General features: G+C 50.2%; 1 protein-coding gene across 4 annotated transcripts in view; it reads right to left on the bottom strand.

The window, feature by feature from the left end:
• Nucleotides 1-258: 258 nt before the first annotated feature.
• DPYSL3 (dihydropyrimidinase like 3) overlaps nt 259-13,829 on the bottom strand; it is a 52,518-nt gene continuing 38,947 nt past the window's right edge. For all 4 annotated transcript variants that reach the window (XM_068959611.1, XM_068959613.1, XM_068959612.1 and 1 more), the window contains exons 7-14: nt 12,398-12,466; nt 9,109-9,229; nt 6,950-7,106; nt 3,735-3,876; nt 3,098-3,268; nt 2,283-2,462; nt 1,468-1,630; nt 259-958 (exon numbers count right to left, since the gene is read on the bottom strand). In XM_068959611.1, the coding sequence (XP_068815712.1) occupies nt 870-958; nt 1,468-1,630; nt 2,283-2,462; nt 3,098-3,268; nt 3,735-3,876; nt 6,950-7,106; nt 9,109-9,229; nt 12,398-12,466 (1,092 nt within the window). In that variant the 3' untranslated portion in view covers nt 259-869. The remainder of the gene's footprint in view (nt 959-1,467; nt 1,631-2,282; nt 2,463-3,097; nt 3,269-3,734; nt 3,877-6,949; nt 7,107-9,108; nt 9,230-12,397; nt 12,467-13,829) is intronic.

Raw genomic sequence — 13,829 nt, 5'->3', positions numbered from 1 at the left:
CCCGGCGCCTCAGGAGCTCCGTCGGTGCGGTGGCACTTACAGCCCCAGAGCACCGCGCTGTTTGCAGCCGACCGTCTGTCCTTGCACTGCAGCTGCTTCAGCTCAAACCCAGCCCAAAGCCCTTCCTGGTGCTCCCCCTGCCCCAGGTCAGGCACCGGTGGGACCCGTCTCCACCGCCCCCAACCCTCGTAAGGACCAGCGCAAACCACACGCCAACAGCCTTAAGAAGGAAAACAGACAAACCACCAGCACCAGGAGTTGTTTGGAAGGAACAATTGCTTTGTTTTTTTTCTTTTTTTTAATAAAATGTACAAAGTAATAAAATTTCTTACATGAGGCGCTGTGACAGTTGTTACAGAGATGATTCAGGCTTCCCTGCGGGCCTCATGGTGAACAGCTGATGAGCACTGAGTGGAAACAACGTGAACACAACACACAGGCCCACCTGTCCCATGGGGCTCCCGCTAACCCACCCCACCCCGCGCTGCACTTGTCACCCACCGCTGGCCTCAGCTCCCACTGGGCCGGGTTGCGCCAGTCGCGGTCCTTCTTGCACCGCGGCATCCCACGAGCACTCAACACATACAGTACAGGCTCCGAACTGAGGACCTGTCTGAGCGGCATGCATGCAAAAATGGAAAGGAAAAACCCAACCCAACCAACAACAACAACAGAGGTTTAAGGCTACGCATAAAACAAAATGAAGCAGTATCTTTAAAGCTAGGTAGCAAGTAGCAGTTGTGAAACATAAGGCTTGAGGCTTATTGAATCTTCAAAACAGGTTTATTTGCTTTTCCTTCTCGAACAGCGATGTACCATTTTTCTTCCTTTGCTTGAAGGGGATTCTGTTTCCTTCCTGGCTTGGACATTTAACTCAGGGAGGTTATATTGGAGCGGCCTCCCGGGGGCGCGACAATGCGCTTGCTTGCTGAGCGAACGCCTTCATCGATCTGGGTTCCTGGAGGAGGATAAGCAAGCACAAAGGGTAGGAGGAAAGCAAAGTTAGAGGATTTTCTTCACAGGACTGAGCAGACAGGAAGCATGAGGTCTCCCAGAAGGTCCTCCCATGTCTTTCCTCAAGTTCATCTGTGTTGACCAGCCCTGCCTCTGCCTCCTGTAACGACCAGGCAGAAAGCTGAGGCTTCAATTTCTCTGTAGACACCTCTCCTTGAACGGGGCCACAGGGCAAGAGATGGCCCTGATGCTATTCCGGCACCTCCAGGCAAGCTGCGGCCAGAACCCACCTGTTACTGTGAGGTGCAAGCAGGGTGGAGGGCGGCTCCAGCCATGGCCACCAAGGGACACACCAGGCCTCACCCCGCCCCCCCCCAACTGCTCTCATGCCCAGCTTGCCCCACGCCATTCCCCAGCCCCCTGCACCCCCAACCCAGGCCCCTGGGACGCAGGGCTGGGACCACACAGCCGGGGGCTACACGCTCCCCCAGCCCAGCCCCTGCTCATGTTCACCTGACAGGCTGAAGCCGGACTGGTGGAGGTTCCTGACGGGGGGCGTCTGCCGTGTGGGGGACCCTCTGGTTGATCCCGCAGGGGTGCCCCCTTTGGGGGTGGTGGTCAGGTCGAACACAGGTCCATCATACATGCCCCGTGGCACGGCGTGCATTTCGGCCATCTGTTACCAGAGAGAACGGTGACGCTTCTCCTCCCCCATGAAGTGTCCCCACCGCTGCGAGCTGGATCAGGAGCCAGCAGCACCAGAAGAAGAGCGCTCCAGCGACCCTCGGCTGCCAGAGTCCGCGGCGGAGGTACGTAACACCCTGCCACCCTGCGCCCCTCTGTCCTGCTCCCCAGAGGCCTCCGCACAGCGTGGCTGCCCCGCTCACCCGCCGCTCATTTTGTGTGATGGCCTCCCTCCATCCCCATCTGCAAAGCATGCAAGGCCCTGTGCAACACAGTCCCTCAGCAGGGATTTATGCTACATGAATGGGAAAGGAGAAGGCCATTTCTGTCCCATCTCCCAGTTTTTAAACTAGGCTCTTCCCTTCAGACTTCTGCAGCAGCAGGACAAGAAGGGAGCTACTGGACTGGCTTCACCCACTGTTTACGCAGTCCAGCTTCCTGCCTCTGACGGAGCCACACAATCAGCACCGACTCAAAAGCCTCAGATATCCCAACTATAAGTCCAAAATACAGAGATTTGCAGCACTGATTCCAGAATCCAGTGAAAAAAGCAGAGGGAAAAATAATCAGCTACCAGGAAAAAGGGCAGTTCAGGCAAGCAGTGTCCGGGTCCCCCATTCCACTGGCAGTGACCATCTCCTCACCTTCCTCCTGGCCTTGATCCGCTTGTAGACATAGTCAGGGAAAGGACTGCTGGGCAGGAAGCGTCCAGTGCCCTGGGTCACATGCAGGCTGCCATCCTCCAACACAATCTTCCCCTGGCATATGACAACGAGCGGGGCCCCACGCAGCTCCATCCCTTCAAAGATGTTGTATTCAGCCACCTGCAGCAACCAGGTGATGACGGTCAGGAAGGACATGAGCACTGCAGCTCTCTGAACTAGAAGGCCTGCCCCTCAAGGCTGCTTGGTCCCCATACCCCATTGCTGAAGTCACCAGTGCACGGAGAGGCCACCAGTAATAGCCTTGCCTGCCCCAGAGGCCGCCTTTAGTTCACTGCTCCGTCACATTAAGGACCCACCACAGCCTCTGACGTGAACGAAGACCTGCTGCCTGAGAGCTCAGTGTGAGCAAGGACTCAAACAACAGAGGCAGGCTTACCTAGGCTTGATGTAAGACATGAATGTAAGTATGCTGGCAAAGTCTGGAGACATTTTGATTTGGAAGAGGAAACCAGATAAGGAGAAACGTGTGTCAATACATCTGCATGGGCCAAGTTCAGAATAGCAACACAGCTGGGTGAGAAATGCCCTGTGCGCAGACCCCCAGAGCTCACAGACGTCCTTCCTTGCATTCACAGCTTGCATCGCCCAAAGCTTGTACTCAGTCCCTCCTTCCCAGTCACACCTGTACTGCTGGCAGTGCTCAGCTGCCAACAGCAAGGGAAACCTTTATACGTAAAGCTCCTCAGCAAACCCACCCTACAGTGCTCGCACAGAGAGATAAGCAGAGGACTTACAGATTGATGGTTTTTTGCTGTGACAATCTTCACTGCATCAGGATCCCATATAACTAGATCGCTGTCTGAGCCCACTGCTATTCTCCCTTTCCGTGGGTACAGGTTGAAGATTTTTGCGGCATTAGTGCTTGTCACAGCCACAAACTGGTTTTCATCCATCTTTCCTGTGGCCTGCTCGGACACAAAAGAGAATGAAGCGCTCTTTGGGGGAAGGGGAAAAGAACCACCCCAGGAAGCACTAAGCTTGCAGTTGAACACAAGATACTGACTAGCTCAGCCCAGACCCAGTATGGCTGCTGTTGTTATTAGCTTCAGAGGGACAGACAGACAAACCGAGGTATAAAAGGAAGTGACCTGTTGAAGCAAATTGGCAGGCTAGGGACTGCATCAAATCAGGCATCTCAGCCCCCAACTCCTCCACAATAATCCTGCAGCACATGTATACTTCACAGGTCCTGGTTGTTCACCCTGAACCCGCTACACCTCCCTCTCTTGTCCTTGCTTGTTTTGACTTACGAAGCCAGAAAGGAGATGTGCTGCTGGGTGTCCAGCTCTGCTAGGGACAAGAAAACAGGACATCCAAGGTGTCCATCCATCCTGTCCAAACACTCTTCTTCCTCCCTGCTGTGCCTCTTACCACTGCCTTGTCCCAGATGACAGACATCCGTTCCTCTATGCCATTGGTCCCTTCTGGGATTGCTGTAAAGTTGTCTTTTCCAATTGCTTTCTGTGCAGTGCTGAACGTACAGTGAGCACTTCCCGAAACCTGGAGGTCACCACTGAAGTGTGGTGGCAACAAAAGCATCATCAGTCATTTTGTTGGTCAGACAAAAGCAGAGATATGAGGGACAAGGATTTCCTCTGTGCATGGGCAGCCCCTAGTTCAATTCTCTGTTTTACTCTACATCCCTGTTTCTACATTCCTTCTGTCTGGAAGCTTCCACACGACTCGGCCTCTGTGGTGGATGCATTACCTGAGAGCCTGAAACAGAGCACGTGGGCAGGAGCACTCAGCCACGCTGCACCATCCACACAGGAGACGGACCAGCATGCTGCACATGGAAGTAAACAGCTGAGCTCTTGGGGAAAATGCCCTGAGGAACTGTGTGACTACAGGAGAACAAGGTGGCCTTTGCGTCAAGCCACAAAATATCCTTCCATACCAGACTCAGTCATTTCCACTAATTCAAATGGAAAAAAAAAAAAAAAAAGGTGAGTTAGAAAAACTATTTCTGGCAGCTTGTCGGGTTTTCTTCACAGGGCAGCCTTCCTGTCACAGGGAGGAGAGGCTTATTTATACCTGAGAACTGTCCTCTAAAGCCAGCCCTTTCATGATGTATTGCCAGCTCCTGCATCCCCAAGGGGCAGGCTTAACCTTCCCCTATTCCAAGGGATGCCTCTTGCTTGCTGCAAACTGGAACTAGGGCCCTGAACAGCTCAGCAGCTACAGAGCTGGCAGGCTCTTTGCTCTGTCGATTTGCCAAGAGCATGACAGGTCAGTGCTCCAGGCAGGTGAGAAGACATGGCTACAGGTGGAGGTTTAGGTGGGGCTGAGCCTGAGCTGCTCCGCTCATGCTGTTAGCCGCCCTGAGTGCACAGGCCACCCCTGCCCTGGCCCCAGCGCTCTGGGAGGGGAGACCCAGCACAGCTGAGCTGTTCTGTCCAGCTGGAGTTCCCTGGCGGCTCCTCTTCAGTACAGCGTGCACCCTCAAAGGATGAGCTACAGTCAGACAAAGAGATGGAGCTGCAGACCAAAAAGATGTGCTTCAAAGTGTAGGCTGGCTCGAGTTACAGCCTCTGGCCCAAGCCACAGCATCTCTCCCACATCACAGCCACAAAAGCAAACACCCCCGACAGCCAGACATAAATCTGCCAGTGAGATTACCCAAGTCAGGAGTCCCCCAAAAGCAGCTCTCTCCGGGGTGCTCAGAAAAACTTAATTACTGCACTTCACAGCAGCTGCCTGTTTAATGTTGTTTATAAAGAATCCCTCCTGCCTGGAAAAGGGCCACCAGTAAACTGAGATGCTTTAATCTGTCCCATTCCCCATGATGACAGCAGAGGGCAGAAACAGGCAGTGACAGCGACCTGACAGCCGGCAGGGCAGGGTGAGGAGTTGTACATAGCTCTCTGGAAACCACCTGGCTGCTGCCAGTACTCGGAGAGCCAGGAAGACACACATGGCAACTGGAAAGCCATCCTTGCCGGGTAAAAAGAAAGCAAACCAACCCAGGTCAGCTCCCAAAGCCACCTGCGGGAAGGAGATGACTGTGGGCACCGGACTCCCAGACTGGCTGCGCTGGAATCCAGAACAACACTGACACAAAGACCCTGTGCTCTGGGCTGTGAATCAGAGTCCTAATCCACCGGTAATCCCTATCTTCCTTTATAATTTCTGCCATATGTCTGACTGACTGTGCAGGCAGAGACCCCGGTCTATGACAAAACATGCTTCCTAATCTCCACCAGATTTGTCCTCATGCAAGAAAAAAAGCCAGCCAGCCCAGCTGGAGCCTCTCAGCCTTTCCACATGCCGAAGCCTCACAGAAAATGACCTGGGAAAGGTGTCAGGACAGAGCATGGGACAGACGTGTGTGGGCTGCAAGGACCCAGAAGTACTCTTCTCTCTCCTTCAGGAGCTGTGCTCACTTTTCCTTTCCAGGCCTTAGGATCTGCACCCTTTTCATTCTTCCAGACTGAGCGGAAGCCCACGTAGCTCGTTCACCACAGCAAAATCCAGGGTGAACTGCATATTCAGACCTCAAAGGCAGTGGCAGCTCTCTTATGCCAGCTGCGACATCTCCATACATATCCAGCAATGCCTCTCCAGCCTGGCACAGCCCAGGTTTATCCTAATTTGCCATTCTGCCAATACTCCTTTCACTGACCCTTGTTCATCTAGTCAGACATTTTTCTAACATTAGCTCAAAGGTTACTTCCATTTACAGTTGCCTCAGTGTCAGATATCCACTGGCTAACAAGGACCAGCTGCCACATACACAATTCAGCATGCAAACACAGGGTGAAAGGAGTTTGTGATTCACGCACGGCATGCAGATATAGACAGCAAGGGACTCTGCTCCTCGCTGCTGAGCATTCCTCGCCAGTGAGAAGATGGAGGGAGTATAACTCTCGGAAAGAAAGGTCAAGACAAAGTGCTGAGGTGATTTTATTACTTGCTCTGTATTTTCAACAGATCCCTTCCCCACACCCTGCCCTAAGGGGGAAAAAAAACTCTACCATCCCTGTCAGATGTGCATGAGCTGTCCTTAAAGGCCTCGTGCACTCTGCAGGCAGTACTAATGCTTACCCATATGGGTGAGAGAAAAATCTGCCTTTTATTCAACACAGTGGATTCATGATAGTTAGCGGATACCTTGTAGCTTCCAGATCTTTTTCTGCACAGTTGCAACCCAGGCCATCATTCCCCATCCAGTTTCTGCAGAGGGTCTACTTTAGCTTACAGGTAGCTTTTTGCACTTGCCTCTATTCAGTAGCATAGGTCTAATTTGTCCAGATCAGGGTGAATACTCTGTTACTGACAAATCTATATTAGCCGACCCTCATTTCTTTGTCTTCTTCTGGGCACTTAAAATGGTTCACGATTACTTGCCCTGGTATTTTTCTTGTTACTGATGTTTAACTTATGGTGCCTCCCCCTGACATTTCATCAGGCAGCTCATTAAATAATCTACAGTGAAATGATGCAGGCTGGACTAATGTCTAAGTTACCCAACTATTCTATAACCCCTTCCTTCCCTATTCAAGGCCAAAGGCCTGCTCCTTTCCTACCAACAGTATCAGCCAGTAGAGCCACCTGCACAGGGAAAATTTTCCAGGCCAGTCACCTACCTTGCCAGGAGGGAGTTGATGTAGTCGGGGGTTGTTGGGTCTGGGCTCAGAGGTGGGGAGGTCACAAACGCTGCAGCCTTGGCCCAGTTCTTGCTCCAGTAGTGCGTCCCATCAGTCCCGAGACTGGCTGTGATTGGCTCGCCAAAAACTACGTTGCCTGGAAAAGGGGACAAAATGGATCTTGTTTTGGCAGAGTCTTCACTCCTTCTCCCTTCCAGTGTTACGAAAAGCTTGGCACATGCCCAGAGGACCCCGTAAACCCTTATCAGCCTGTCCTGCGTTATCTGCTTTGATTTCAGGAACTGGAGCAGACAGAAGGGACTCTACAAGGCCCACAGCGGTAACAAGAGGAAGCCCTGCCCACCACCACAGGCACCAGGAACTGTCCCAGTCTAGCTATTCAAGGGTGCAGAGTCTCTGCTGGCACTGGAAGCCTGGAGGGAGCACCGAGCAGGAAGACACAGCCTCAGGGAGCTGTATACTCCAGCAGATACCACACACACACACACACACACACACACACACACACACACGAATGATGCTGGCAGCTTGGCCTCCTGCTACTTCCTGGAAACAGGTACTTCCAGACTTGAGCTGCCTTTGCAGCAGAGAAGCCACTTGGTCCCCTCTGATCCGTTCTGCAAGGCTGGCTGCTCCGGCATCCCAGCTCTGCTAGCGAGAGGCATTTCACCCTGGTGACTTTCAGCCCAGCAGTGACACAGCCACATTTCAGAGCTGACACACAGCACAGAAATACCTGGCAGGAGCCAGGTAATTCTAGTAAGAAGTAACAGCTCACAATGTGGGAGGCAGACCCACAATGCTGTCTCACACCTAATCCACACTGGGCCGATGATCAAAGCTCTCACAATGTCTTCCACTGTAATCTCCTTCGATTCCGCTTTCCTTATCCCTTGTAAATATTTAGCAAGTGCCATGAGAGTGCTGGCTGGCTCTGCTCTACCTGATCCTGTTTCTCACTTGCACACTGGTTCTTTTCAGACATATCCTGGAGCCTGACTCCAGGGAGAGAGCAGGTGAGAGTGCAGCAGCTGGTGACCAAGGACCTTCTGCAGACCAAGGCTTGTCACACTGATAAACTTGGGTGGGGACTGCAAAATCGTGCTTTTTCTTCCAAATGGTCTCTGCAATCTGGGGTGCGTGCTTCTGGCTGCAATGCTTCTGGGAGATTTTTATCACTGTTCAGTCTCACCGTTATCAGTTCCAGCGAGATCCTCTCTACAAATACTTTTTTTACGTTTTCTTTGCCCTTTTGTAGGGGTCGTAGATCTTCAAAGTCTCAATGCCATTCAGGAACTCTACAGCAGAGAGTGCAGGAGGGTGCAGAGCTCCTTCACTCCTCATCAGGTGAAATCTCAGTCTTGAAGAAGCCCAGAACGCTCCAGGCAGCTGAGCTAGAATTGGTGCAGCCTCCCATAGGCTCACCTAGCACAGTCCACAGCTTTTGTGGACCAGCACCATCCTATAATCCTGCTCATAAGTGTGTCTCACTCTGCACGTGTGTCTGCATGCACATGTGTCTTTCCTGCCAGTGGCAGGAGCAAGGGATGTGAGCAGGGCTGCTGCCACTCCTCACATCCAAGGTCTTGCCAGAGAGAACCATTTCCGTCAGCCTCCTTGTTCACCAGCTCTTGGGGAGGAGAGGCAAATCGAATGCAGCTGCCTATGTGCCTGCACGTGCAAGAAGAGAGTCGCTGTGCTCCAGTGCCAGATGGAGCTCCCTTCCACCCAAAAAGGCCCCCAGGTACCTCCTCAAGGGCCAGCACATCAAGCAGAGGCTGGGGCTATATACAGCAGCTCAGATCACTTGCACACGGATGGGATGAATCTCCTTGCATAGAGAGCCCTTCACAGCCACAAATAAACTTTGGTATTTAGAGCACCGTCCTTACCTGCGACCCACACATTTGTGTTACCTGATGCGACAATAGAAGGTGGCTCCAAGTGGCCTGATGCAGTGTCCCTTTGCCCCTCCACAAGAGTTAGGTAAATCCCCAAACTAACTGCAATCCCATTAGACTACTTTCAAGGCACAGGTCTCCTTTTTGGCAAAAAACAGGACAGAGGGACCACTGAACCCAACCGTCCAGGATCCTGGGGTGACAGCAAGACTGTGTACAGCAGGAGCAGCAGCTCACCTTTTTTCCTGGCTTGCGAGATGAGGTCAGCAGCACTTTTGCTCATCACTTTAGTCACATACAGAGGGCAGTTGGTCTGGCTAGCAATAGTGATGGCCCGGAAGACTGCTTCTGCTTCCAGCTGGAAGAGAGAATGGCACACAACTTGCAGAGAAGCGCCAGACTGAGAGGAAAGAGCCTTTGCTCATCTCAGCATACCGGCGACACCAGATTACCGGTGACACCCTGTGCCCTCCCTCTTGCCCTTGCCACAGGAGTGTCCTTCTCCCAAAGTGTTAAAACTGCCTGGTATGACTCCAAGCTCATAAGGATACTGTCTGTTGGGCTGATCAATATAGTCTTGTTTGCTTCCTTAGGACCCCCTCAGTGTCCTCACCTATTGCCCCTTGCCCAACACAAATGGTATACAGAAAAGACCCTTCACTCCATAAATAAAACAGCTCTCAGTCACACACTTCCAGTCACACTGCAAGACATTTCACATGAAGTTCACCAGTTCAAGCTGCAATCTCAGCCGAGGAGCTCAATCTCAGTGCTACTTCATGTGCTAATCAATGTTCGGCCTGAACTCGAACCCTGTAAAGCTCTTTCACAGCTGTCTGTCCAAATGATAACCCATCAGTTCCTGCTTCCACTCGGGCAGCTTTTTAACAGCATTTTAGCACTTGTTATAGCAAGGAATTCCCTAAGGGCAAGTTAATCAAGGAGGCTTGAGGGGAAAACTTCAGTCTTCCTAAGGCCTGCCTCAAGCCACAAGCTAAAGGCACATGACCCTCTGCAGAACAGGGCCTGCCAGGTCTGTGCTCTAACTGTGGCCAGCACAGGGAGCTGGATCCAACGTTTTCCACTGTCTGTTTCCAGCTCTCTTCCCTGCTGACCAGAGGGGCCGGGGGGACTGTTACCCATGTGTGACAGCAAGGCTCAGAGACTGCTGCCAGGCCTCTAAAGGGCCTAATGGAGGTTGATGTGCTCCACTGGACTGTTCCAGTGCCACTGGCTCTCCTGGGGCTCTGCTCGTCATAACTGAACCTCATCCTGTCCGTGGCTCGGGGGCAGCAGCTACATCCTGGCAGGCTGTTCGCGTTGGGTCTATCTGTCCGGCTGTCCGGCTTATGGTTCCCTAGTCTGTTGCGACAGCCACTCTGTGTTTCACTGTCTCGCTTGCTGTTAGAGCAGGGTGGATTTTTAACATAAGGGATATCTTTGGACTCTTACATCAGCCCTTGTTCAGCCTGAGCTCAACCCCAGAGGTTCTCAAAGTGTTTGCTCTACAGCTTGGCGTAAAGCTTTGGTATGAGAAATTTCAAAACAGAAGCCTTAAAAAGACAATGTACCAATCAGCTAATTCCCTGGGGACACAGGGACTGCCAGCTGAAGGGAATGCAGTAAGCGTCTGTAGGCCAGGACGCTGGTTATGCAAACCTGAATTCTCCCAGAAGCTGGAGAAACAGACCACTGCACCCAGCTACACACATACTCATACACCCTGCTTTGAAACTTTTAGGGGCCTATTTGAGGCAAAGTTCATCAGCCTAGTTAAAAGAGTATTTCAACTTCTGTTTAAAGACTGTTTAAACAGAAATGCAAACAGGAAAATATTTTTACCAGTGCACTTACAAGTTTGTGCAGCTGATGAGTTTTAACATGTGGACAGGAGCAAACGTGGTCATTGCAACCACAATGAATCCACATTCTGGAGTGGCACCATCCTGCACTACCAAATCATCACCATGACCTGATACAAGAGCACGTCTTTAACCCCCCCACCAAGGTCACTTTGAGACAGAGCACACTCACTGAGCTCTGGAGCCACCCTCTGAATCTTCTGCCATCCTGCAGCTGATTCAACCTACAGGTTTTGTGGAGGGTGACAGTGTCATTGCATGTCAGCGTCCTCTAACGTTTTCCTAGGTAAGGATGTTCTGGAATAGGGACACTGTCTATTTTCAAAGGCAGTAAGATCTGGATTTGGCTGCACAGACTATAGCTAGAGCCTTCTTGCACTGTTCTCAGCTGCTTTATGCTTTAATGGCATTTCGAGATCAAGCACTCAACAATCCTTTATCGGCTTTGGCAGGAACCGCAGTGCCTGTCTTATGATAATAGGACAGTTCTCAAATTCTGGCACAATCACAGTATCCCATAATTGCGCATTAGCTTGCCAGCTAGCGGCAAAAGGTCTAGAGCCATAAAAATCAATGTCAGTTTACACACAGAGGGAATCCGGTCAACTGTATTTTACATTGAGTCTTTTCACTGTGCAGGAAAATAGTTTACTGTCTCATACTCCGAGGAGAATAAGCTCTGTATTTTACTAGACTCCATACATTGTTACCAGGCATAATACAATCATCTCCTCGTACTGTTAATTTAAGCCAGCTGATTCTATTTCCACTAGACCACGAAGTACAAATCTGTCCCTGTGCTCCTCTACGCAGAGCTTTGCTATTGTACAAATTTCCTATTGCTTCCTTCTTTCATGTGCTGGGGTAAGTTAAAAACAGTTCTGAGCAGGGAGCTATCTCAAGCTGACATTTCAAAAAAAAAAAAAAAAAACCCAAACCCTAAAAGTAGACTCAACTCACATTAACGAGCCAAACAGAAAAATACCCAGTGAGCTAAAATTAGAAGTAATCTAATTAGCGTCTTGACAATGATTTGTAACCAGGAAATTCCCTCTCTCCTTCCCTCCCACTCCTTCCACCAATGGCTTTGTCTGTCTGATTTTAACACACTTTAGACCTTAAGCAGAGATTAGATTGAGAGGCTGGAATCTCTGTTTGTGCTCTGAAAGACATGAATGGGTAATTTTTAGAGGGACTAACACTCATCATTTGATTCTTCTCAGGCCTTTTACATCAGTGGAAACATCTATACAAAGTGATTGCCCAGTAACCAGCCCTAAATGCTGCTATGCCCGTACAGAAATTTTTACTGATGATTTAATCTCCTGAAGACTCGGAAGCCCTTGTCTCTGATAGGAAACTCAAGCAAAACTTGAAAAATTTCATCACCAAAGTGCACCTCTCTCTCTCCTGAGCTGGTGATGAACAAGACAATACTGCCTTGGATATATGGGTAAATGGATATATACATGTACATATGGATACATACACACGTGTGTGTGTGTGTTGGGGGGGGTGTATTTATATATATTTATATTTACCTATTTACCTCTATGCACATGCATACACAGATCCCTATTCGGCGCCATTACACAAAGCCCTTCTATGACTTGTGGGGAAAGTGCTTCAGTGCAACAAGGCTGGAACAGACTTCTGTGTCTTACCTCCTCGGGTCTGCTCAGCACATGGCCCTCAGGACCGGTTATTCCCATCTCCAACATCCTGGTTTGTTCCTAGAACATTGAAAGGACAGAGGGATGTTACCAGACTCTGAGTCTAGTCACCACAGAGAAAAGCAGATCCCTCCAGTGTCGAGCACCGCCCCGAGGACCACCCTCCACCTACAACCTGAGGACCTAGTGTACATGGTGAACAATCCATGCTTTCTGAGAGGTCACAGAGTTCAAGGGAAACAAACAGTGAGAAGGAGGAAATAGGAGTGTTTGGAGGGAGCTTTGACATTGACTAGAAGATCCTCTCTGAAACAAGCACAGAATGAAGGCAAAAGGGTTCAAAACTCCCCAGCTCCATTAACAGCACTTGATACATTTACTGTCCCTTTCCCAGGCCCTCCCTGGCTCCTCTTCCAAAATGCAAGTAGTCCTAGTAGAAACTACCAAGAAAAAAAAAAGTCAAAGCTAATAAAACTCAAAAATTCTCCCCCCAAGGATGCTTCTGTGCCCCCACCGCTGCTACTTAATCAGGTTTCAGCAAGTGCTAAATCCTGTCCTGTATCAAAATATATAGAAGTTGCAGGTGTGGGAAGTTGGTTTCTGTATTAACAATAACCCAAACATTTTGATGTTATAAATAAGGACCACAGATAATTTTTCTGTGTGTTTGAGTAATGACCTGCATACCTCCCTTCTACTGTACCTTAGAGGTATTCTTCTCTCAGACATCCTCATTTCAAAGAGCTCTCTTAGACAGAGGTCAAAAGAAAAATGCAGAGGGACTTCATGGCATACCTGGACCTCGGTACTCAGGGATCTTTCTAGCTCTCACACCCCTATCCAAGTGCTGTCACCGCCCTTGTGGCAATGTACGTGTTTGCTCTCCACCTGCTACCTGACCCTTGATCTGCAGAAGCTACGGACAGTTGCACAACAGGCCAAGAACTCTCCAAGCATTGCCATAAGGTGTGAAGCAAATGCACAGCAACAGTAATAGTAAGCCTGCAAGCAAGATTTTTTAAATGTGCTTTTTCTTGTGTGCTGTAGAGTACTGAGCATGTTACTGGCATTAAATAAAGCCATCAGTCTGTGCCAGGACTGTGTAACCCCAGCAATGATAACAAATACGTGCACAGCACTTCAGTACACTCTTTAAGAGTGTACTGAAGGATGAGATTGCACAGGGTGCAACTGGTGTGCATTGCCTCCTCTGACACTTTCTCTGCTGCAATGCAAATGCTAGGCAAAGGCTGGACAACATTATTTTCGAGTCTTGCTCTTCACCCCGCAGAGTGTCAGGTCTGGAGTCTTCCTGCTCAGGTCCTATTTCTGTTCAGGTCTTGCACTACTTGCACTACTACTACTATTTCTGCCGACATCTCTTCCCCTACAACTGCCTCTCCTAGGTTGATTGAGCTCTGGA

Source organism: Struthio camelus, chromosome 13, assembly GCF_040807025.1.
Source record: "Struthio camelus isolate bStrCam1 chromosome 13, bStrCam1.hap1, whole genome shotgun sequence".
Lineage (NCBI taxonomy): Eukaryota > Metazoa > Chordata > Aves > Struthioniformes > Struthionidae > Struthio > Struthio camelus.
The sequence above is the reverse complement of the archived record's forward strand: the minus strand, read 5'-3'. Positions and strand labels throughout refer to the sequence as shown.